This window comes from Chiloscyllium plagiosum, chromosome 17, assembly GCF_004010195.1.
Source record: "Chiloscyllium plagiosum isolate BGI_BamShark_2017 chromosome 17, ASM401019v2, whole genome shotgun sequence".
In the NCBI taxonomy this organism is placed as follows: domain Eukaryota; kingdom Metazoa; phylum Chordata; class Chondrichthyes; order Orectolobiformes; family Hemiscylliidae; genus Chiloscyllium; species Chiloscyllium plagiosum.
In genome coordinates, this window is record NC_057726.1 from 72,592,294 (window position 1) to 72,616,609 (window position 24,316).

At 43.6% G+C, this 24,316-nt stretch overlaps 1 protein-coding gene across 1 annotated transcript in view; it reads right to left on the reverse strand.

Moving 5' to 3' along the window:
- ccdc102a (coiled-coil domain containing 102A) overlaps positions 1-24,316 on the reverse strand; it is a 251,223-nt gene that overhangs the window by 89,030 nt on the left and 137,877 nt on the right. Inside the window, exons 3-4 of the mRNA XM_043707419.1 lie at positions 14,358-14,575; positions 12,502-12,610 (exon numbers count right to left, since the gene is read on the reverse strand). Of these exons, the coding sequence (XP_043563354.1) occupies positions 12,502-12,610; positions 14,358-14,575 (327 nt within the window). The remainder of the gene's footprint in view (positions 1-12,501; positions 12,611-14,357; positions 14,576-24,316) is intronic.

The window sequence follows — 24,316 nt, forward strand, 5'->3', positions numbered from 1 at the left end:
TGGTTCTGTTCGCCGTGCTGGAAGTTTTTGTTGCAAACGTTTCATTCTCTGTCTAGGTGACATCCTCAGTGCTTGGTAGCCTCCTGTGAAGTGCTTCTGTGGTGTTTCCTCCGGCATTTATAGAGTGCCATCCACAATCTCCATCAACAAACACATCGACCTGGACCCAATATACCGGCCACTACAGCGGACAGCTGAAACTGACAACCGGAAGCGGCAGGGACAGGCCACTTTAAATGCCGGAGGAAACACCACAGAAGCGCTTCACAGGAGGTTCCCAAGCACTGAGGATGTCACCTAGACAGGGGACGAAACGTTTGCAACAAAAACTTCCAGCTCGGCGAACAGAACCACAGCAACGAGCACCCAAGCTACAAATCTTCTCACAAACTTTCAGCAGAACATTACATGAAGAAAACTAAATCAACACAAGCTAGGTCCATCACAAGCTTGATGGATCTGTCAGCAATTCCTAAATAGCACAGCACAGCACAGGAATGGGCCTTGCTGTTGTGTTGAACATGACGACTAATGAACTAATCCCTTCTACCTGTGGTGCATATCCTTCCATTCCTTGGGTTATAACGTTGAAGGTGTGTACTGTATCTTTAAGAGAGAGTGAATGCTGTTCTGAAGTGACAGCTTACAAGCACAGTGGGCGGCATGGTGGCACAGTGGTTAGCACTGCTGCCTCACAACGCTAGAGACCCGGGTTCAATTCCCACCTCAGGCGACTGACTGTGTGGAGTTTGCACGTTCTCCCCGTGTCTGCGTGGGTTTCCTCCAGGTGCTCCGGTTTCCTCCCACAATCCAAAAATGTGCAGGTTAGGTGAATTGGCCATGCTAAATTGCCCCTAGTGTTAGGTGAAGGGGTAAATGTAGGAGTATGGGTCTGGGTGGTATACGCTTTGGCGGGTCGGTGTGGACTTGTTGGGCCGAAGGGCCTGTTTCCACACTGTAAGTAATCTAATCTAATCTAAAGCACCTGTGTATACGACTAGAGGGCAGTTCCAGAAAATTGAAAATATAACATTTGGCTGTGAAAGGAATACCTGAGTTTGGTTACTGTTTTGAAAACAATTTGAATTTAACCAGTATTAATTGTACCCTAGGACACTAAAACCCAATAAAGTCTGAATTTATTGTTTTGCCAACATTGAACCAGAGACAATCCAGTGATGGGGATATAAAAGTACGGACATTTTGAAAATCGCAGAGAGAACAACTGCCATCGAGTGAGACCCAAAAAATTAGGAAGTATTCTCTATCAAAGGTCTCTTTTCATATGAAACATATTCACAGTAAAAAGAAAGATGACAACCCAGGGAGATCTGCAGCCAGAAAAAAGATACCGAAGATGACAGCCACTGAGAGATTTATTAAAATTACATCAAATAATTTCACAAGTGTCTGTTTGGAACAGCATACTGTTTAGAGTTGGAGGCAAGTAATAAGTAGTTAAGAGAAAGGGGGCTGAGAGTTGTGAATAGTTGTTATTTAATGTTCACTTCTAGAGTTAAAGAATAAATTGATATTATTTTCTTTAAAATAGTGGAATTTGGGAGTTCTTGGTCATTCATATTTTAACAGATTATGAGGAGAGGTGAGCTTTTCTGAGCATTTGGTTTAATTCTCACCCCTGTGTTGTAAGACTCGCATACTTATGTGTGTATCTAAAAGTCCCTTAAACATCATTATTGTATCTTGCTCCACCAACACCCTGGTAGCATGCTCCAATCTTTAAAAAAAAAGCTTGCCCTTCACATCTCCCTTTTCCCCCTCTCAACTTAAAGGCATGCACCCTTGTATGAGACAGGTCAACTCTGATTGCATTAACAAATTAGAGACAGTTTGAAATTGTTCATTCATCCCACGAGTGTGTACCTTTCTTAGAATCCCTACAGTGTGGAAACAGGCCCTTCAGCCCAACATGTCCACACCGACCCTCCAATGAGTATCCCACCCAGCCCCATTTCCCTACCCTATTACTCCACATTCACCTCTGACTAATGCGCCTAACCCACACATCCCTGAACACTATGGGCAATTTAGAATGGCAGAAGTGAGTACTGCAGATGCTGGAGTTATCAGAGCCAAGAGTGTGGTGCTGGAAAAGCAGCATCGGAGAAGTTGGAAAATTGACATTTTGGGCAAAAGCCCTTCATGTGCACGTCTTTGGATTGTGGGAGGAAACCAGAGCACCCAGAAGAAACCCACACAGACACTGGTAGAATGTACAAACTCCACACAGACACACTGAGACTGAAGTTGAACCCAGGTCCCTAGTGCTGAGGCAGCAGTGCTAACCACTGAGCCAGCATGCCACCCCTTTATTTCTAAAATTCAGCCTCCTGTTTCCTTTAAAGTATTAGACAGTCAACATGGCTTCATCAAGGACAGGACAGGTCTGACAAATTCAATTGAATTCTTTAACAAGGTGACACAGGCAGTGGATGAGAGAAGTGCTGTGGGTGTTTTTTAACTTGCAGCAAAAAATTTGATATGGAACCACATAGAAGGTTGGTTAGCAAACTAAAAATGTTTGGGATTGATGAGTTCTTGGCAGCATGGAAGAGAAATTGGCTAAAATATAGGAACCAAAGTATGTACAGATGAGAATTTCTCAGATTGGAGAGAAGCTGAAAGTGATCCCCAGGGATAAAGTGTTGGGATTCTTACGTTTTCTGATTTATGTAAACAACTTGGAGATGAGTGTTGATGGCAAAACTAATCTGGGAGGACAGTGAAGTGCGAGGATGATGCTGATCCTTAGTATGGAGAGATTTTCTTAAAAATGTCAAATGTGTTAGTTTGTACTCAATAGCGTTCTGAAGAATAAAGGGGAGACCTTATTGAAATAAACAAGATTCCTAGGGAGCCTGACATGTTATATGCAGAAAGATCATTTCTGCTTGTGGGAGCATAGGACCAGAGGGTATAACCTCAGACAGGCAAGACAGATTTTAGTTTCAACCCCCTTAAGGGTGGTGAATGTTTCAAATTCTTCATCGAAAGGGCTGTAAGGTCTCTGTCACTAAATATATTCAAGGCTGAGTTGGGATGAAGCAGGAAAGTGAAACTGAGGAATACCAGATCAGCCACTCTCTCATTGAATGGCAGAGTGGCTTCAATGGGCTGAACAGCTTACTTTTATTCCTAAATCTTATGGTAATGACGAGGAACTTGCTGCTTACAAGGAATAGGAGAATCATTTCAAAAGGAAATTTATTTGGCAGTTGAAGAAAACCATCAAATTAATACAGTAATTAAAGTGTTAGACTTCAAGTGGAAACTGTAAATCAAAAACAGAAATAGCTGGAAATGCTCAGGTGAGTCTGACAGCATCCGGAGGGAAATCAGTTAACATTTCAGGTGATTGACCGGAGTTCTGAGAAATGGTCAATCAACCACAAATGTTAACTGATTTCTCTCCACAGATGCTGCCAGACCAAGTGAAACTGTGCATTATAAAATAAACGCAGAATCTGAAAAATTATTGAGAAGCTCATAGGACTGTGCAGAAAACTTTAGATGACATCACACCTACTGGCTGAGATAGAAAGTCATAACTATTTACCAAGCAAACTTAATATTCTGAACCACCAGGAGTTCTGCCCTTCATTAAGGAGATTCAGCATTAGAGGTGGTGCATTTAACAGGGGATCACAATGGTGCATGGTATCATTACTGAAATGGTAATCCAGAGAGCAAGGAAATGCAAGTTTGAATCCAACCACAGCAGATTGTGAAATTTGAAAACTGTTATAAAAACTCATCTGGTTAACTAATACTCTTTAGGAAAGAAAACCTGCCTGAATGCAACTCCAGACCCACAGAATATGGTTGACTGATTCCTAACTGCCCTCTAAACCAGTTATATCAAAGGAACCAAACCTGGCTGGAGTTAGGCATTGGAAATAACAAAATGGCAAATGTAAATGTCAGCATCAGAACGTAGGAGCAGGAGTAAGCCATTCAGCCCATCAGGTCTGCCCTACCACTCAATACAATCATGGCTGCTCAAACATTCCAATACATTTTATCCACCCCATTCCCATACACTACTGATATTTAGAAATTTATTAACCACTCCCTTAAAGATACTCAAAGGCAGCTTTTACAGCTTTTCAGGTAGAGAATTTCAAAGGTTCACAATCCTGAGTAAAAAAGATTTCTCATCTAAGTGACATTCCTTTTTTTTCCTAAATTTATTCGTGGAATGAGGGCAGTGCTCCATGTATTGTGCACCAGTGTTATGACACAGTGGATAACCCCTCTGCTAATTAAATCAAACACACAGAAAAGCTCACCTTGCCTCAAACTGTCAAAGAAAAAAAAATAACAATTTTATTCTTTAACTCGAAACAAGGCTCAGTGGTTAGCACTGCTGCCTCACAAAAGCAGGGTCCCAGGTTAGATTCTCCCTGTGTCTGCGTGGGTTTCCTCCGGGTGCTCCGGTTTCCTCCCACAGTCCAAAGATGTGCTGGTCAGGTGAATTGGCCATACTAAATTGCCCGTAGCGCAATTAGTCAGAGGGAAATGGGTCCGGGTGGGTTACTCTTTGGAGCGTCAGTGTGGACTTGTTGGGCCGAAGGGCCTGTTTCCACGCGGTAGGGAATCTAATCTAATCTAATCTAAACAACAACTATTTACAACGTTAAGCCTCCTTTCTCTTAAAGGTTTGTTACCTACCTCCCATGTTATAACAATTTGTGATGATATGTGGGAGGCTTTTAAAGAGAGGTTGATTAGAATGTTCCTGTGAAAACGAGGAATTGAAATGGTAAGATCAGGGAATCATGGATGACAGGTGAAATTGTGAGACTAGCTAAGGGGAAGAAGGAAGCATTGAAAAGGCCTAGGTGACTGAAAATAGATGAAGCTTTGGAAGAATACCAGGAATGTAAGACCAATCTGAAACAAAGAATTAAGAGTGCTAAAAGAGGACATAAGATATCTTTAGCAAACAGGGTTAAGGAAAATACCAAAACTTTTTACTCATATATAAGGAGCAAGAGGGTAACTAGAGAAAGAGTTGACCCACTCAACGACAAGGAGGAAACTTATCCATGGAGTCAGAGAAAATGGGCGAGATTCTTAAAGAGTAATTTGTACTGGTAACCACCGAGGTGAGGGATAACACTAATGTTGAGGTTAGGGATAGATGTTTGACTACTCTAGTTCAAGTCGGCATAAGGAGGAAGGAAGTGTTGGGTATTCTAAAAGGCATTAAGGTGGACAAGTTCCCAGGTCCAGATGGAATCCATCCCAGGTTACTGAAGGAAGCAAGAGGGGAAACAGCTGAGGCCTTAACAGATATCTTTGCAGCATCCTTGAACACGGGTGAGGTCTCAGAGGGCTGGAGAATTGCTACTGTTGTCCCCTTGTTTAAGGAGGGTAGCAGGGATAATCCAGGAAATTATAGACCAGCGAGCCTGATGTCAGTGGTAGAGAAGCCGCTGAAGATACTGAGTGATAGGATCTAAGACAATTGTCTTCAAAATCGGAATATCAGTGATAGGAGCATGGTTTTGTGCAGGGAAGATCATGACTTACCAACTTAATAGAATTCTTTGAGGAAGTGATTCTTTGATTGATGAGGGAAGGATTGTAGATGTCACGCACATGAAATTCAGTAAGTGCTTGGCAAGGTTCTCCATGGTAGGCTGATGGAGAAGGTGAAGTCACATGGGGTCCAGGGTGTAAACGGATAGAGAACTGGCTGGGCAGCAGGAGACAGTAGTAGTGGAAGGGAGTTTCTCAAAATGGAGACCTGTGACCAGTGGTGTTCCACAGGGTTCCATGCTGGAACCACTGTTGTTTGGGTCTGAATGCACGAATCACAAAAAGCATGCATTAAAGCATGGAAAGCATTGAAATGTGCGTCTTTATTTTAAAGGTATTAGAGTATAAAAACAGGGTACTTCTGCTAAAACAATACAAAGCACTAGTTAGACTAAAGCTGGAATACTGAACAATTTTGACCAAATTATCTAAGAAAAAAATACTGACACTAGAAGCAGGAAAGTAGAATTGACAATGATCAGATCAGCCATAATTTCATTGAAGTTTGGAGCAGATGTGATGTATCAAATCTTCTCAAACTGCACTTTATGGAATTCTGCAATGAGCAACTCATTTCCTTACTGCCCATAGTCTGCTCAACATCTACACAGCAAAAGTCAACAGTATGATGGAATATCTTTCACTCGACTGGATAAGTGCAGTTCCAACAACACTCAAGAAGCTTGACACATATATGGGAACACCACCACCCTACACGTTTCTCTTAAAGTCACACACCACCCGGTCTTGGAAGTATATCACTGTTCCTTCAGTGTTGCTGGGTCAAAATCCTGGAACTCCCTTCCTTACGACATTTTGTGTACTCCTCTCCAGAGGACTGCAACTGTTCAAGGCAGCTCACCACCTCCTTCTGAGGCAATTAAGTTGGGCAATAAACACTGACCTTGTAGCCTAGCCAACCTCCCATGAACAAATTGAAAAAGAAAGTATGAGAAAACGTTTGGTGCTTCAAGCCACTCAGTCCAATCACTGTATCGAGACCTAGACCACAGTTCTACACAATTACAAAAGGTAGTGATTTTAAAAATTCAGAATCGCTTTTTACCACAAAGCTGAGACAATGAAGTATGCACCCATCCCCCCAACCCCCTCACAAACATGATTAATCTTATGGATAGAAAGTTGGTTCTCAGATAGGAAACATAGTCAGAATAAAGTCACCTTTTACTAAATGGCAGGTAGTGACTAGTAAAAATACCACAGGGATTGATAACAAAAACAAACTTGCTGGAAAAGTTCAGCAGGTCTGGCAGCATCAGTGAAGAGAAATCAAAGTGAACGTTTCGGGTCCAGTGACCCTTCCTCAGAAGAGAGATTTTTTTACTAAGACCCCAGCTATTCACAATATATCCTAATGATTTGGATGAGAGAACTAAACGTAGTATCTCAAAATACGCAGATGACACACAGCATGGCAAGGGATGGGGTTGGTGGGGTTAGCTATGAGGAGGATGCACAGACAATGCAATAAGCTTTGGATAGGCTTACTGGGCAACGCACAGCAGATGCAGTATAACATGGATAGAAATGCGAGGTTATTCACTTTGATATCAAAAATTGGAAGGATTACTATTTCAATCGATGCAAATCAAGAGAGGGGAATGTTAATGAGACCTGGACATCCTTGTGCAACAATCACTGAAAGTAACAGCTCAAGTGCAGCAGGCAGTAAAGATGGCAAACCATATGGTGACCACCTTGTGAGAGGATTTCAGTACGGGAACAAGGATATCTTGCTGCACTTTAATAGGGCAATGGCTCGGGCACACCTGGAATAGTGTGGACAATTTCAGTATCTTTACCTGAGGAATGGTGTTCTTGCTATAGTGCAATGGAGGTTTACCAAATTGATTTCTGGGATGGTGGAACTGATGTATGAGGAGAGATCAAATTGGTTAGGATTGTATTCACAGTTTAGAAGAATGGGGGGGGGGGATCTCATAGAAACCCATGAAATTCTAACAGGATGAGACACGTTAGATGCAGGAAAGATGTTCCTGATGGTGAGAGAGTCCTAAAATGGGGGTCTTGATTTAAGGTTAAAAGGTAAAACTTCGAGGCTTGAGAGAAGTCGAAATTTCTTCAGCCAGGGAGTGAGGTGCTTGTAGAATTCACTACCACAGAATGTGATCAGGACCAAAAACATCATGGATTTTTAAGGCAGAAATAGAAATAGCTTTAAGAGATTCATAGATTCATAGAGATGTACAGCACTGAAACAGACCCTTCCATCCAACTCGTCCATGCCGACCAGATATCCTAAATTAATCTAGTCCCCTTTGCCAATACTTGGCCCATATCCCTCTGAACTCTTTCCATTCATATACCCATCCAGATGCCTTTTAAAATGTTGTAATTGTACTAGCCTCCATCACTTTCTCTGGCAACACATTCCATACACGCACCAACCTTTGTGAAAAAGTTGCCCCTTTGGTTCCTTTAAAATCTTTCCCCTCTCACCCTAAACCTGTGGCTTCTAGTTCTCGATTCCCCCACCCCACCCTATCCATGTCCTGCATGATTTTATAAACCTCTATAAGGTCACCCCTCAGCCTCTGATGTCCGAGGGAAAACAGTCGCAGCCTATTCAGCTTCTCCCTATAACTCAAAACCTCCAACCCTGGCAACATCCTTGTAAATCTTTTCTGAACCCTTTCAAAGGGTCAGACCATCCTTCCTGTAGAAGACATACCAGAACTGCACACAATACTCCAAAAGTGTCCTGTACAGCACAACCTGACCTGCCAACTCCTATACTCAATAGTCTGACCAATAAAGAAAAGCATACCAATGATCTTCTTCCCTATCCTATTCACCTACGACTCCACTTTCAAGGAACTATGAATCTGCACTCCAAGGTCTCTTTGTTGGTCCCCTGGAACCTTCCATTAAGTGTATAATTCCTGCCCGGATTTGCCTTTCCAAAATGCAGCACTTCGCATTTATCCAATTTAAACTTCACCTGCCAATCCTTGGCCTGATCTGATCAAAATCCCACTGAGGTAATCATCTTTGCCATCCAGTGCATCTCCAATTTTGGTGTCATCTTGTGGCTAAAGATTAGATTAGATTCCCTACAGTATGGAAACAGGACTGTCGGTCTAACAAGTCCACACCGACCCTCTGAAAAGTAACCCACCCAGACCCATTTCCCTCTGATTAATGCACCTAACACTACGGGCAATTTAGCATGGCCAGTTCACTTAACCTGCACATCTTTGGAGTGTGGGAGGAAACTGGAGCACCCGGAGGAAACCCACACAGACACGGGGAGAATGTGCAAACTCCACACAGACAGTCGCCCAAGGCTGGAATCAAACTCAGGTTCTTGGGATTGTGAGGCAGCAGTGCTAACCACTGAGCCACCATGCCACCCATATGATATGGCAAGGCGGTATTAGGATATTGAGCTCAACGATCAGCCATAATTATGGCAGAGCAGGCTCAACGAGTTAAGTGGCCTACTCCTCAATGTTTCAACACTGCCTAACCCAACAATCTGTCAGGTCCTGTGACATGTTAACTTTACCAATATACAGCCCCTTCAGGAGCAATAAACATTACAGCTAGATGGAAACACCTCCAGTCCTGAAAAGATGAAGTTAAATTCCAAGTGAAAGAAATGCAAGTTAAAATAGCTCATTCTACGTCTAAGGAAATGAGGTCGCAAAAGATTTTTGCAAGCCCTGCACTGCTCCTTTGAGCAAAAGCCACAATCCAGATGCACATGGGCTTAATAGTTAGAATAACTCTCATTTCCTGACAATTCTTGTTTGCAACAATCAAGGAGGATTTGCACAACAGCATGTTGTCTTGTCTGCTACAATACCTCCCTCTGCTGATCATCTCCATCATTGCAACCCCATTATTGCAGTTCCAACTCATTTCAAACTTAACAGCGTTTCAAACTTCATAATTTCTGATGATCTCTGAGACTTCACAAGGAAGGGTTCCATCACTACATTGGTCGAAATAGCTGATACATGTCACATGTCCCCTGGCCCTAATGGCTTGCATCCTTGGATCCTAAAAGTAGCAGCTACACAGACAGCATAGTTATAATTATAATTATAGTTATAATTTCCCAAAAATTCTTGGATTCGCAGAGGTACCAGAAGATGGGAAAACGGTGACACATTATTCAAAAAGGGAGGGAACCAACAAGCAACTAACCTACAGGCTAATTTGCTGAAAATCTATTGCTGGAATTACTCATTAAGCATGAAATAGCAGAATATTTGGAAAATCACAATCCAATAAAGCAAACTCAGCACAGCTTCAAAGGGAGATTATTTCTAACTCAGTTGTTAACAGTTTTTAAAAGAAATCTCAATGCATGGAAGGGAACCAGCATTTAGACTTTCAGAACTTGTTTGACAAGGCACCTCAAAACGTTTAAGTCATAAAATAAGAACCCATGGTATTTGATGTAGTAAGCTGGCCTATGGAGAACTGCTAACGGCCAGGAATTCAAAACTGGGGATAAGGGGCTCTTTCACAGAATGGCAATCCATAACCAGTGGGATTATACAGGGATCAGTACTGAGACTGCAACTCCTTCCAATATACATCGATCAGAAGGAAGCAAATATACCACATTCAAATTTGCAGAAGACAATAGCTGGAAAGGCAAGTTACAATTGGGATACAAAGTTTACAGCAAGATATGGACAAAAAATAGCCAATGGAAAGCTAGTGTGAAAAGCCCTAGCTGACTCAACCTCTCATCATAAGAGATGCCCTCCAATCCAGGCAGCATCCTGGTAAATCTCCTCTGCACCCTCTCTAAAGCACCGACATCCTTCCAATAATGAGCAGAGCTGGACACAATATTCCAAGTGTGGTCTAACCAGGGTTTTATAGATCTGTAGCAAAGCCTCGTGGCTCTTAAATTCGATCCCCCTGTCGATGAAAGCCAAAACACCATATGCCTTCTTAACAACCCTATCATCTTGGGTGGCAACTTTGAAGGATCTATGTATGTGGAACCCAAGATCCTGCTGTTCCTCCAAGAATCCTGTCTATAACTCTGTATTCAGCATTCAAATGTGACCTTCTTGAGCAAATAACTTCAAATTTAACCAGGATGAACTCCATCTGCCACTTCTAAGCCCAGCTCTGCATCCTGTCAATGCCTTGTCATAGCCTGCAACAGCCCTCAATACTGTCTACAACACCATCGACCTTTGTGTCATCAGCAAACTTACTAAGCCACCCTTCCACTTCTTCATCCAAGTCTTTATAAGAAGTACAAAGAGCAGAGACCCAAGAACAGATCTCTGTGGGACACCACTGGTCACTGACCTCCAGGTGGAATACTTTCCATCCACTACCACTTGCTGTCTTCTTTCAACCAGCCAATTCTGTATCCAGACAGCCAAATTTTCCTGTATCCCAGACCTCCTAACTTTCTGAATGAGCCTACTGTGGGGAACCTTATAAGATGCCTTACTGAAATCCATATACACCACATCCACTGCTCGACCTTCGTCAACTTCACATCCTCAAAGAACTCAATAAGGCTTGAAGGGAATGACTGGTCCTTCACAAAGCTACGCTGAGCATCTTTAATCAAAGAACGCTGTTCCAAATAGTCATAGATCCTATCTATCAGAATCTGTTCCAGTATCTTGCTTACCACAGACGTAAGACTGACTGGGCTGTAATAGTTCCTAGGGATTTCTTTATTCCCTTTCTTGAACAGAAGAGCAACATTTCCCTTCCTTCAATCATCCTTGAGGAGTGAGGACGCAAAGATCATTGCCAGAGGCACAGTAATCTCATTCCGCGCTTCCTGTCGTCACCTTGGATATATCTGGCCCAGCCCTGAGAACATCTTGATGCTTCCCAGAATTTCCAGCACATCCACTTCCTTACTATGAATCTGTTCAAGCTTATTAATGCTGTCCATCATGTTTTCACTGTGAATCAAGTGAATACTGAAGCAAAAGTCTCACTTAGGGCCTCCCTTGCCTCTAGACTCCAGGCACACGTTCCCTCCACTATCCCTGATCGGCCCTATCCTCTCTCTGATCATTCTCTTATTCCTCACACAAGTGTAGATTGCCTTTGGGTTTTCCTTAATCCTTCCCACCAAAGCTTTTCTCGTGCCCCCTCCTAGCTCTCTTCAGTCCATTTTTGAGCTCTTTCTTAGCTACCCTGCAATCCTCTAAAGCGACGCCAGATCCTTGCTTCCTTAACCTTAAGTAAGCTTCTCTCTTCCTTTTGATGACAGGCTCCTCTTCTCTGGTCATCTAAGGCTCCTTCACTTTACCATTCCTTGCCGGTCTCAGTGGGACAAAGTTATCCAACACTTGCGACAAGTGTTTCTTAAACAGCCTCCACATTTCTGTTGTGCATTTTCTGTGGAACAATTATTCCCAACTTATGCTTCACAGCTCCTAACAGCAGTACACTTTCCCCTTCCCCAATTAAATACCTTCTCATATTGTCTGCTCCTATCCCTCTCCATGGCTAAGGTAAAGGTTGTGGTCACTGTCACCAAAATGCTCCCCAATGAGTTCTAACACCTGGCCTGGCTCATTGCCTAGCACCAGATCCAATATGGCCTCCCCCTATTTGGTCTATGTACAAATTGAGTCAGGAATCCTTCCTGGGAAAATGCATTTCAAAATGGGGATAGGAGGTCTCATCTAGCACTACAAGGGTCACATGGAAAATGAGGGATTATGCATGTTTCCGAAAATTCAGCTCAATGTATCAAAAACTTCAATGTAAATACTGAAGTATAGCAACCATCTTCTCACTACATCAGATTAAAATATAAGCGCAAGGTTGCAATTGTGAAGCTAATGTTAGCAGCATTTCAGCCACAATGTGCTGTCAATTGTGAGCATGTATATATAAAAAAAATGCCTGTGTGACTAAGTGGCTCCTCAATGTTCTGAACTTTACCTGTTTAACCACCTCCTGCTTCGATTTGTTCAGCTCTTCATACTTGAGTTTCCACTGGCTGACATCCACTTCCAGCTTCTCAATGTGTTTACTGAGTGCGCTCTTGTCCCTAAGGAGAAAGACTTACAGTTACAATTACTACAAACCATTCACTTCAGTTCAAACCAATTTGCACAATTACAAAACTTGGATTTCAAAGTTTGTCATAACACTGCTTTCCCCTCCACAATTCTTCAAAATAGTGTATTGAAAGCAGCTTTCCAGCCTGCTCGGCTCACTCCTTCATATTCTATCACATCCATCTGTTGAGAATACACGGCTCTATTATTCACTCACCAATCTGTGCCAACATAGTCTTTGGTGCAGACCCCATACTCTTGCTCCTACCTGAACCTGTCCTCTTGCCGGTGCCTGGCTCTGTCCTCTTGCTGAAGAGGCACCCTACACTTTTTGAAGCTGGCAAACTCAACAGGCATGGAAGTTCCATTTTTTAGTGTATCTGGAACTGGCTACCAATGCAACTCATTTACCACAATGTGTTTCAAAACTTGATGGGAGACTAAGCTGTGTGGAGGATGCAGATGCTTCATCGTGATTTAAACAAGTTGAATGAATGGGCAAATGCATGGTAGATGCAGTGTAAAGTGAATAAATGTGAGGTTGACTCCTTGGGAAGCAAAAGTAGGAAGGCAGTTTAGTTTCTGAATGGCTATAAATTACAAGAGTGGAATGGGTAACAAGCATGCAGGCACTGAAGGTGGCAAATGGCAGCAGGCAAAAGGTGTTTGTTGACATTCATGGTGGGAGAAATGCCTTGTCACAACTATTGGTATTGTTGATACCACACCTGGAACAGAGTGTGCAGTTTAACACAGAATACATAGAATCCCTAGTGTGAAAACAGGCCATTTAGCCCAACCAGTACACCAAGCCTCCGAAGGGTAACCAACCTAGACCTATTCCCCTATCCTATTACTCTACATTTACCACTGACTAATGCATCTAAACTACACATCCACGAACATTATGGACAAGTTAGCACAGCCAATTCACCCAACCTGCTTATCTTTGGACCGTGGGAGGAAACCCACACAGACATGGGGAAAATGTGCAAATACCACACAGACAGTTGCCCAAGGCTGAAATCGAACCTGGATCCCTGGCACTGTGAGGCAGCAGTGCTAACCAGTGAGCCACCTTCTCTGAGGAAGGATGTTCGTGCTACATGGCGTGAAGTGAAAGTTTACCAAACTAATTTCTTGGATGGCGGGACTGAATTATGAAGGGAGCTTGAATTAGTTACGATTACATTCACTGGAGTTCAAAAGAATGAAGGAGAAATCGCAGAAACCTAGAGAATTCTAACAAGACTAGACAGATGTAGGAAGGATGATCCCATTGGCAGGGGAGTCCAGAACCTGGAGTCGCAATCGAAGGATATGGAATATATCATTTGGTCTAAGATGCCACACACTGCCCCAGTACCTGTGATACAGTGCCCTAGTACAACTCATTGTGACCAAATTACCTGGTTTCATAATGAGACATACATACTGGTCAGGTCACCAGGAGAACTGTCCTGCTCTTCTTCAGAATAGTATCATGGGATCTTTCCTATCCACCAAAAACAACACATGGGACCTAAATTTATTAACTCTTGAAAACTATGCTCTTCCGACTTTGCAACTGCCCCGAGCACTAATCTGGGGTGTTAGCCTGGATTACCAGCTCATACCTATGCAGTAGCATTTAAACCCACACCTTAAATAATGCACAGCCCGTCATGAATGTTTAGATAACAGGGACTGATAAATTATCAAAAGATAAACGGAGAAGCTTGGACCTCCTATACTTACTCCCTCTCTTTCTGGAGGGTTTTCTGGGATTCGTCTAAACGCAGCTGCAATGCTGTGACTTTAGTGGCATCCTCTTCAATGATTGTCACTTCATCCCACAGGATGCGATTCCTCTCATGGCGGCTGAGGGAAGTGCGCACACTCTGAGTACTGCGCTGGTCCCAGGCCTCTGTGCTCTCTTGCTTAGTTTTGATAATGGCTTCCATTAATTCAACATCCTGCACAATAAATGAAAAAATTACAGCTAAAAGCATATGTACTTGTACAGAAGTATCACTCTCTGCTCCTTGAAGCTGAGGGATCTCCATCCAGTCAATATTCATATTCACAGACCCTTTGGATTTCAAGTCTGCACTGACAAAAACTACTCAATCTCCACTTGACCCATTTTCCAGCTCTTGGCCCATAGCTTGTATGTTACAACCTTTAGAGCAGTACAGCACAGGCGCAGGCCATTTGGCCCACCCAAATCTGGGTCTACCATGATGCTAAACAAATCCCATGTGCCTGTACATTGTCCCTATTCCTCTATCCTCTGCCTGTTCAGGTGTCTGTCCAAATGCATCTTAAACCTTGCTATTATATCTACTTCTAACACCTCCACTGGCAGTGCTTCTGTGTAAAAATACTTTGTTCACACACTTGCTTCAAACTCCCCTCCTCTCATCTTAAAGCTATGCCCCCTAGTGTTTGACGTTTCCACCCTGGGAAAGAAACTCCAACTATCCGCTCTGTCGATGGCTCTCATAATTTTGGGTACTTCTATCAGGTTGCCTCCCCCCAGCCTCCTACTTTCGCGCAAAATCAGTCCAAGTTTGTCCAACCTCTCTGCCCAGCTCATACACTCCAATCCAGGCAACATCCTGGTAAACCTTTTTAGAATCCAAAGCCTCCACAAATCCTTCCTCTCATGCAGCGAGCAAAACTGTTCACTGTACTGCAAATGTGGCCCAACCAAAGCCTTATACACTTGTAACAAGACTTGCCAACCTTTACACTTTCTATCCACAATTCTACCAATTTTCGTGTCATCTGCAAACATGCTAATCAGACCAACTACATTTTCATCCAAACCATGTATGTATATACATTACAGACACAAGTCCCAGCACTGAATTTTGGGGAATACCATTGGTCACAGGCCTCAAGTCAGAAAAAGTAGTTCTATAAATACCCTGTCAATGACCAAGCCAACCGTGTATCCAAAACAAAAACAGTAAATGGCTGGGAAATCTTAGCGGTCTGGCAGAAACTGTGGAGGGGCGGCATGGTGGCTCAGTGGTTAGCACCGCTGCCTCACAGTGCGAGGGACCCAGGTTCGATTCCTGCCTCAGGCGACTGTGTGGGGTTTGCACATTCTCCCCGTGTCTGTGTGGGTTTCCTCTGGGTACTCCAGTTTTCTCTCACAGGGAGGAAGTGAGGACTGCAGATGCTGGAGCTCCCACAGTCCAAAGATGTGCAGGTCATGTGAATTGGCCATGCTAAATTGCCCATTGTGTTAGGTACATTAGTCAAGGGTAAATATAGGGTAGGGGAATAGGTGTGAGTGGTTTACTCTTCAGAGGGTGGGAATGGACTTGTTCGGCCAAAGGGCTTGTTTCCATACTGTAGGGAATCTAATCTAAAATCAGTCAACATTTCACGTTCAGTGACCTTTCTTTAGACATTCAATTCTGATTTCTCTGTACAGATGCTGCCAGACTTGCAGTTTTTCCAGCAATTTCTATTTTTGCTTTAGTAACATCCATGTAGACAAAATCCACTGGCTTGCCCTCAATAATCTGCGTCACTTCCTCAAAATACCTAATCAAGTTTGAGAAACAAAATCTCCTCTGTATAAAGCCATGCTGACTATCCCTAATAAGTCTATTCTTTTCCAAATGCAAGTAAATCCTGTCCCTAAGAATCTTCCCCAATAACTTCCTTACGACTGATGTAAGGTTTACCAACCTAAAATTTCCTGGGTTATCCACATTACCCTTCTTGAATAAAGGAATAACATTGGCTAGTCTCCAATCCTCTGGGACCTCGCCTGTGGCTGAAGTGGATATAAATTATCCTTGACAATCTCCCTTGCCTCAATTAGTATTCAGGGAGAGATTCTATCAGGGCTTTTCAAGGCAGCTAACACCACCTCCTCCTCCTCCTCAATACCAACATGCCATAGGATATCAACATACCCCCCAAATCTTACCATTTTTCATGCCTTTCTCCTTGAATACAGTTGCGAAGTACTTAAGGAATTCATCCACTTCCTCTGGCTCCACACAAATTCCCTCCTTTGTCCCTGAGTTACCCTCTTGTTCCTAATTAATGTAAAAAATGCTTTTAATCCTACTTGCCAAGGATATTTCATGGTCCCTTCTAGCCTTCCTAATTTCTTTATTTTCTGCTTCTTTTATGCTCAAAGGCCTCGCTTCATCTCTGATTCCTAAACTTTACACGTTTCCCTTTTCTTAACTTAGAAAACCTCTTATCATCCAAGGTTTCCAAATTTTGCTATCGTTAACTTTCATCCTCACAGGAACTTGCTGGTTCTGAACTCTGGTCAACTGGTTTTTAAGACTTCCACACGTCACGTATGGCTTTACCTTCAAACGACTGTCTGCAATCCAACCTTTCCAGTTCATACCTAATACTCTTGTATTTATCCTTTCCCCAGTTTAGCACTTGCAGTATGACTATTTAACTACCTGTTCTCCAAATGCTCTCCTACTGAAACTTTAATAACTTGGCCAAGCTTATTCTCCAATGCAAGGTTTGATATGGCCAACTATGTGCATATTGTTTAAAAAATCCAACCTGGGGACGCATCTAACAAATTCTGTCCCTGGCGCTAAGGGAGTCACAGGATTGGAAAGTTAAAATCACCCATTATCACAATTTTATTGTTTTTACATCTTTGTGATCTGCTGACATACTTGTTCTGAAAATGTGTTGCTGGAAAAGCGCACAGGATTCCTGAAGAAGGGCTTATGCCCAAAACGTCGATTCTCCAGTTCCTTGGATGCTGCCTGACCTGCTGCGCTTTTCCAGCAACACATTTTCAGCTCTGATCTCCAGCATCTGCAGTCCTCACTTTCTCCCTGACATACTTGTTCCTCCATCTTCTTCTGGTTATTGGGAGGTCTATAGTCTAACCTCATAATTGGAAGAAAAAAAGATGCAATCACTGAGTTCTACCTCACTGTAGGAGCCCTGCACGATGTCCTCTCCTAATACAGCTCTGATATTTCCAATACTCATTCCAAGTACTTTTTAAAGATTGTGAGTTTTCCCACCTCAAATATTCTCCCAAGACAGTCCATTCTAGACCTCCATCACCTCCTGGATGAAAACATTTTCCTAAAATTCCCACTAATTCTCCTGCCTATCACCTTAAAAGTATGCCCCTTTTTCTTGACCCTTCAACTAAGGGGAACACCACCTTTCTATTCACCCTGCCCATGCCCCTCAATCTTACACATCTCTGTCAGGTATCCCCTCAATCTTCTCTGCTCCAAAGAAAAAGCTACTCAAGTTTATCCCGCTTCTCTTCAAAGTTGAAATGGTCCAAATCAGAAAACATCCTGATGGATCTCCTCTGCACCTGCTCCAGTGAAATCACACCTTTCCTGTCGTGTGGTGACTAGAACTGCACATGTTATTCCAAAGTCCAACACAGCTCCTGCAAAATCTCCCTGCTATGATTGAGTTTTTTCTGTACACATACAGGATATGGGCATCACTGGCTGGACCAGTGTTCATTACCAATTATTAGTCGTTCTGGAGAAGCTCATGCTGTGTTGTATCCTTGAATTGCAACAATTGAATTTGGCATAAAATTAGCGTGCTGCCAAAAACAAAAAGAACATGCGGAATATACAGCATCCAGGTGATAAAACACGGACAGAATATGAAGAGTTCAATTTCAAGACTTCAAACATCAGAGAATTTAACTCCAATAGTTCAAATGCTAGACAGATGAATTCCAAAGGCTGGAAGAGATGAGGGAGAGGAACCCTGGTGGCTGGAGGACCAGAGGGAGGAACCTTGATGGCAGCTTGGTGGCTCAGTGGTTAGCACTGCTGCCTCAGAGCCAAGGACCAGGTTCGATTCCAACTGTTTGGAGTTTGCATGTTTGTTCTGTGTCTGCATAGGCTTCCCTTTGGGTGCTTTGGCTTCCTCCCACAGTCCAAAGATATGCAGGTTAGGTGGATTAGCTGTAAAAATGCCAGAATGTGGGGATAATTTGGGGAGCGGGGGGGGGTCAAGGTGGGTTGCTCTTCAGAGGGTTGGTGTAGACTTGATGGGCAGAATGGCCTCCTTCTGCATTGTAGAGATTCTATGATTCTACAAATATTAGAAGGACAGAGTGCCAGGCAGATGATCTCAAAAGGCTAGAGTTTTTGAGACACAAGTTCCAACTGATAATGTATGAAACAGAAACTCCGATGATAGAGTATTAGAGAGATTAAAATGACAGATAGACAAAAGAGATAAACTATAATAGCTAGAGTATGAGATGAACTCTAATGGTTAGGGTCATAGACAGATATAGAAAAAAATTGTAAATTTCTCCACTTTGGCAGGAAGAATAGCAAAGTAGCATTTCGTGATAAGGTAGAGAGAGATTGAAGAGCTCTGAGGTACGCAGGGATCAGAGTTTCCTAGTACTTGAATCATAGGAAGTTAAGACACAATGGAAGTTCCTTTCAAGGCACAGGGGAAGTGACACAGGACAGCTAATGTGATTCCCGTTTACAAGAAGGGTGCTAGAGACAGACACAGGAACTGCAGTAATCACAGAATCCCTACTGTGTGGAAGCAAGCCATTTGGCCCATCAAGTCCACACTGACCCTCTGAAGAGCACCCCACCTCTCCCAACCATTCCCTTGCATTTCCCAAGAACAATTCACCTAACCTGTACATCTTTGGGTTATGGGACAAAACGAAGCCCCTGGAGGAAACCCATGCAGATACTGGGAAAATGTCCAAACTCCACACAAGGATGGAATCAAACCTGAGTCCCTGGCGCTGTAAGTAGCAACGCTAACCACTGAATTACCATGCCACCCTGAGTGGTGGGGAAGCCATTTGAGAAAACAAAGAAAGAGAAAAGTCATCTCCATTTAGAGAGGCAAATTTATTCATAGTCACTTGTTGCAGCAAACATCCTAACATGTGAATTTGTGACAGGTGAGTCACAAATTGCAGGTATCAACTGAATTTCTTTTTATAGGTTCTTACTCTCTATAGGGATTGCAACAACTTTCTTTGCACTTTTGCTGGAATTCTGCATTTTAAGGCACTCGTATCAAGTGGTGTCATTAGGTTACATAGAGTCACATAACACGGAAACAGACCCTTCGGTCCAACCAGTCCGTTCCGGACATAATCTCAAACTAAACTGGACGCACCTGCCTGCTCCTGGCCCATATCCCTTTAAACCTTTTGTAGACAGGTACTGACTTAAATGACTTTTGAACATTGTAATTGTACACACATTTGCCATTTCCTCAGGAAGGTCATTCCATAGACAAACCATGTGTAAACAAAAAATTGCCTCATGGCTTTTTTTAAATCTGCCCATTTTCACATTAAAACCATGCCCCCAAGTCTGGAAATCCCCCATCCAAGGGAAAAGACAATTACTATTAACTCCACATGTACCAAATATTATTTTCTAAACTTCTAATCAATTGCCTCTCAACCTCCTAGACTCCAGTAAAAGAAAAGTCCCAGCCCCTCTCTATAACTTCCATTCCCAGCAACACTCTGGTAAATTTCTTCTGAACTCTCTCCAGCTTTAATAATATCCTTCCGAGAACTGGGTGACCAGGCCTGGAAACAGGACCCCAGAAGAGGGCCCACCACATCATGCGTGACCTCAACACATGGGCGGCACGGTGGCACAGTGGTTAGCACTGCAGCCTCACAGCGCCAGAGACCCGGTTTAATTCCCGCCTCAGGCGACTCTGTGTGGAGTTTGCACATTCTCCCCGTGTCTGCGTGGGTTTCCTCCGGGTGCTCCGGTTTCCTCCCACGATCCAAAAATGTTCAGGTTAGGTGAATTGGCCGTGCTAAATTGCCCCGTAGTGTTAGGTAAAGGGGTAAATGTGAGGGAACGGGTCTGGTGGTTTGCGCTTCGGCGGGTCGGTGTGGACTTGTTGGGCCGAAGGGCCTGTTTCCACACAGTAATCTAATCTAATCTAATCTAAATACAACTCCCCAACTCCCACACCCAAAGGAAAGCGTGCCAAACGACCATGCAACCACCCTGTCCACACCACATGAACCCCAAAGAACAACGTACCCCAACTCCTAGATCCCTTGCTTCACCAAGGCCACAACATTGCTTGTAAAAGTCCTATGCTTGTTTGCTGTACCAAAATGCAACACCTTGCACCCATCCACAAAGAATTCCTGTCACTTTCCAGCCCATTGACTCACCCAATCAAGATCGTTTAGCAATCCCAGAAAACCCTCCCCACTGCCCACCACACCACCTGTCCGAGCACTGCCCACAAGCCCCCAACCATCTTTTGAACTGGGAGTATTTCAAAGATTATATAAGGTGATGAGGTCATCTGATGAGGTAGCAGGCAGGGATTAATATAGAAACATTTGGTGTATTTTGCATTGAAGATTAACACTGGACTACTCACACAATTATTTTGAGAACAGGAAGCATGGGAAGGTACAGGAAAGGCACAGAATGTGGAGGCTGTTTAAGGAGCACTTATTGTGAGTGTTGGTTAACTTTGCTCCACTGAGACAGGCAAGGAATGCTAAAGTGAAGGAGTCTTGGATAACAAGAGCAGAGGAGCTTCTCGTCAAAAGGAAGAAGGAATCTTACTTAAGGTTGAGGAAGCAAGGATCTGGCACAGATTTAGAGGATTATAGGGTAGCTAGGAGAGCTCAAAAATGGACTGAAAAGAGCTAGGAGGGGGCATGAAAAAGCCTTGGCGGGAAGGATTAGGGAAAACCGAAAGGCGTTTTACACTAATGTGAGGAATAAGAGAATGATCAGAGAGAGGGTAGGGCTGATCAGGGATAGTGGAGGGATTGTGTGCCTTGAGTCTGAAGAGGTAGGGGAGGCCCTAAATGAGTTTTTTGCTTCAGTATTCACTAGAGAGAGTGACCTTGTTGATAGTAGAACACTGTGGACCAGGTTATAAGGCTTGAATAGATTGATATTAAGAAAGTGGATGTGCTGGAAATTCTGGGAAGCATCAAGATAGACAAGTCCCAGGGCCAGACCAGATACATCCAAGGTTACTACGGGAAGCGAGGAATGAATGAGATTGCTGTGCCTCTGGCGATGATCTTTGCATCCTCACTCTCCACGGGAGTATTACTGGCTGATGGGAGGCAGATGTTGTTCCTCTGTTCAAGAAAGGGAAAAGGGAAATCCCTGGGAACTACAGACCGTCAGTCTGTGGTAAGCAAGGTACTGGAAAGGATTCTGAGAGATAGGATTTATGACTATTTGGAATAACAGTTTGACTGAAGCAAGTCAGCATGGCTTTGAGAGGGGCAGGTCATACCTCAAGCCTTATTGAGTTCTTTGAGGATGTAACGAGACAAGTTGACGAAGGTCGAGCAGAGGATGTGGTGTATATGGATATCAGCAAGGCTTTTGATAAAGTTCCCCATGGTAGGCTCAATCAAAAGGTTAGAAGGCATGGGATACAGGAAATTTTGGCTGTCTGGATACAGAATTGGCTGGCCAAAAGCCAACAGTTTTTTATCTCTCCACCCTTCAGGCTCTCTGCCTGTATTCCTGATGAAGGGCTTTTGCCCGAAACATCGATTTTCCTGCTCCTCGGATGCTGCCTGAACTGCTGTGCTTTTCCAGCACCACTCTAATCTAGACTCTGATTTCCAGCATCTGCAGTCATTGTTTTTACCCAAAAGACAACAGTGAGTGGTAGTGGATGGAAAGTATTCCACCTGAAGGTCAGTGACCAGTGGGGATCTGTTCTTGGGCCTCTGCTCTTTGTAGTTTTATAAATCACTTGGATGAAAAAGTGGAAGGGTGGGTTAATAAGTTTGCTGATGACAAAGGTCAATGGTGTTCTGGATAGTGTTGAGGCCTGTTGCAGGCTACAACAAGACATTAACATGAGGCAGAGCTGGGTTGAGAAGTGGCAGATGGGAGTTCACCCTGGATAAATTTGAAGTTATTTACTCTGGAAGACCAAATTTGAATGATGAATACAGGGTTAAAGACAAAATTCTTGGCAGTGTGGAGGAAGAACAGGATCTATGTACATAAATTCCTCAAAGTTGCCACCCAAGTTGATAGGGTTGTTAAGAAGGCATATGGTGTTTTGGCTTTCATTAATTGGGGGGTGGGGGGGGGGGGGGTCTGAGTTTATGAGCCACAAGGTTTTGCTGCAGCTTTGTAAAACCATGGTTAGATAACACTTGGAATAATGTGTCCAGTTCTGGTCACCTCATTATAGGAAGGATGTAGATGCTTTAGAGAGGGTGCAGAGGATTAGATTACTTAGATTACTTACAGTGTGGAAACAGGCCCTTCGGCCCAACAAGTCCACACCGACCTACCGAAGCGCAATCCACCCAGACCCATTCCCCTACATTTACCCCTTCACCTAACACTACAGGCAATTTAGCACGGCCAATTCACCTGACCCTGCACATCTTTGGACTGTGGGAGGAAACCAGAGCACCCGGAGGAAACCCACGCAGACACAGGGAGAATGTGAAAACTCCACACAGTCAGTCGCCTGAGACGGGAATTGAACCCGGTCTCTGGCGCTGTGAGGCAGCAGTGCCATTGTGCCACCGTGTCGCCCACGGATATACCAGGATGCTGCTTGGATTATGAGGAGAGGTTGAGTGAGCTTGGGCTTTTCGCACTGGAGAGAAGGAAGAGAAGTGACTTGATCGAGGTGTACAAGGTAATGAGAGGCACAGAGAGTAGATAGCCAGAGATATTTCCCCAGGGCAGAAATGGCAGTCCTGAGGGGTCATATTTTAAAGGTGATTGGAGGAAGGTATGGGGAAATGTCAGAGGTAGGTTCTTTACACAGAGAATGGTGGGTGCGTGGAATGCACTGCCACTGGATAGACAGGAATAGAACCAAGTAGAAGCTGTCGCACTCAGCTGCATGATGGAGGAGGGACATATCAACGATACTGTGATCTGGGAAAGCTCCATGTAATGAGAAAAGGCTTGAGAAGGCAGGAGCTGGGGTCTTGTGGACAAGATTAGGAAGATTAGGGAGGGTGGGAAAAAAGGAGGGGGGGGGTGGCATTGCTAATTAGAAATGGTATAACGGCTGCAGAAAGGAAGTTTGAGGGGGATCTGCCTCTGGAGGTAGTATGGGCTGAAGTCAGAAATAGGAAAGGTGCAGTCACCTTGTTGGGTGTTTACTATAGGCCCCCCAATAGCAGCAGAGATGTGGAGAAACAGATTGGGAAACAGATTTTGGAAAGGTGCAGAAGCCACAGGGTCGTAGTCATGGGCGACTTCAACTTCCCAAATATTGATTGGAAGCTCTTTAGATCAAGTAGATTGGATGGGGCGGTGTTTGTGCAGTGTGTCCAGGAAGCTTTTCTAACGCAGTATGTAGATTGTCCAACCAGAGGGGAGGCCATATTGGATTTGGTACTCGGTAATGAACCGGGACAAGTGGTGGGCTTGTTAGTGGGTGAACATTTTGGTGATGGTGACCACAACTCTGTGACTTTCACCTTGGCTATGGAGAGAGATAGGTGCGCACAACAAGGTAGATTTTATAATTGGGGGAAGGGAAATTACGATGCTGTAAGGCAGGATTTGAGGAGCATAAGTTGGGAGCATAGGCTGTCAGGGAAGGATGTGGAGGAAATGTGGAACTTTTTCAAAGAGCAGATACAACGTGTCCATGATATGTATGTACCTACCAGGCAGGAAAGAAATGGTCGTGTGAGGGAACCTTGGTTGACAAGGGAGGTTGAATGTCTT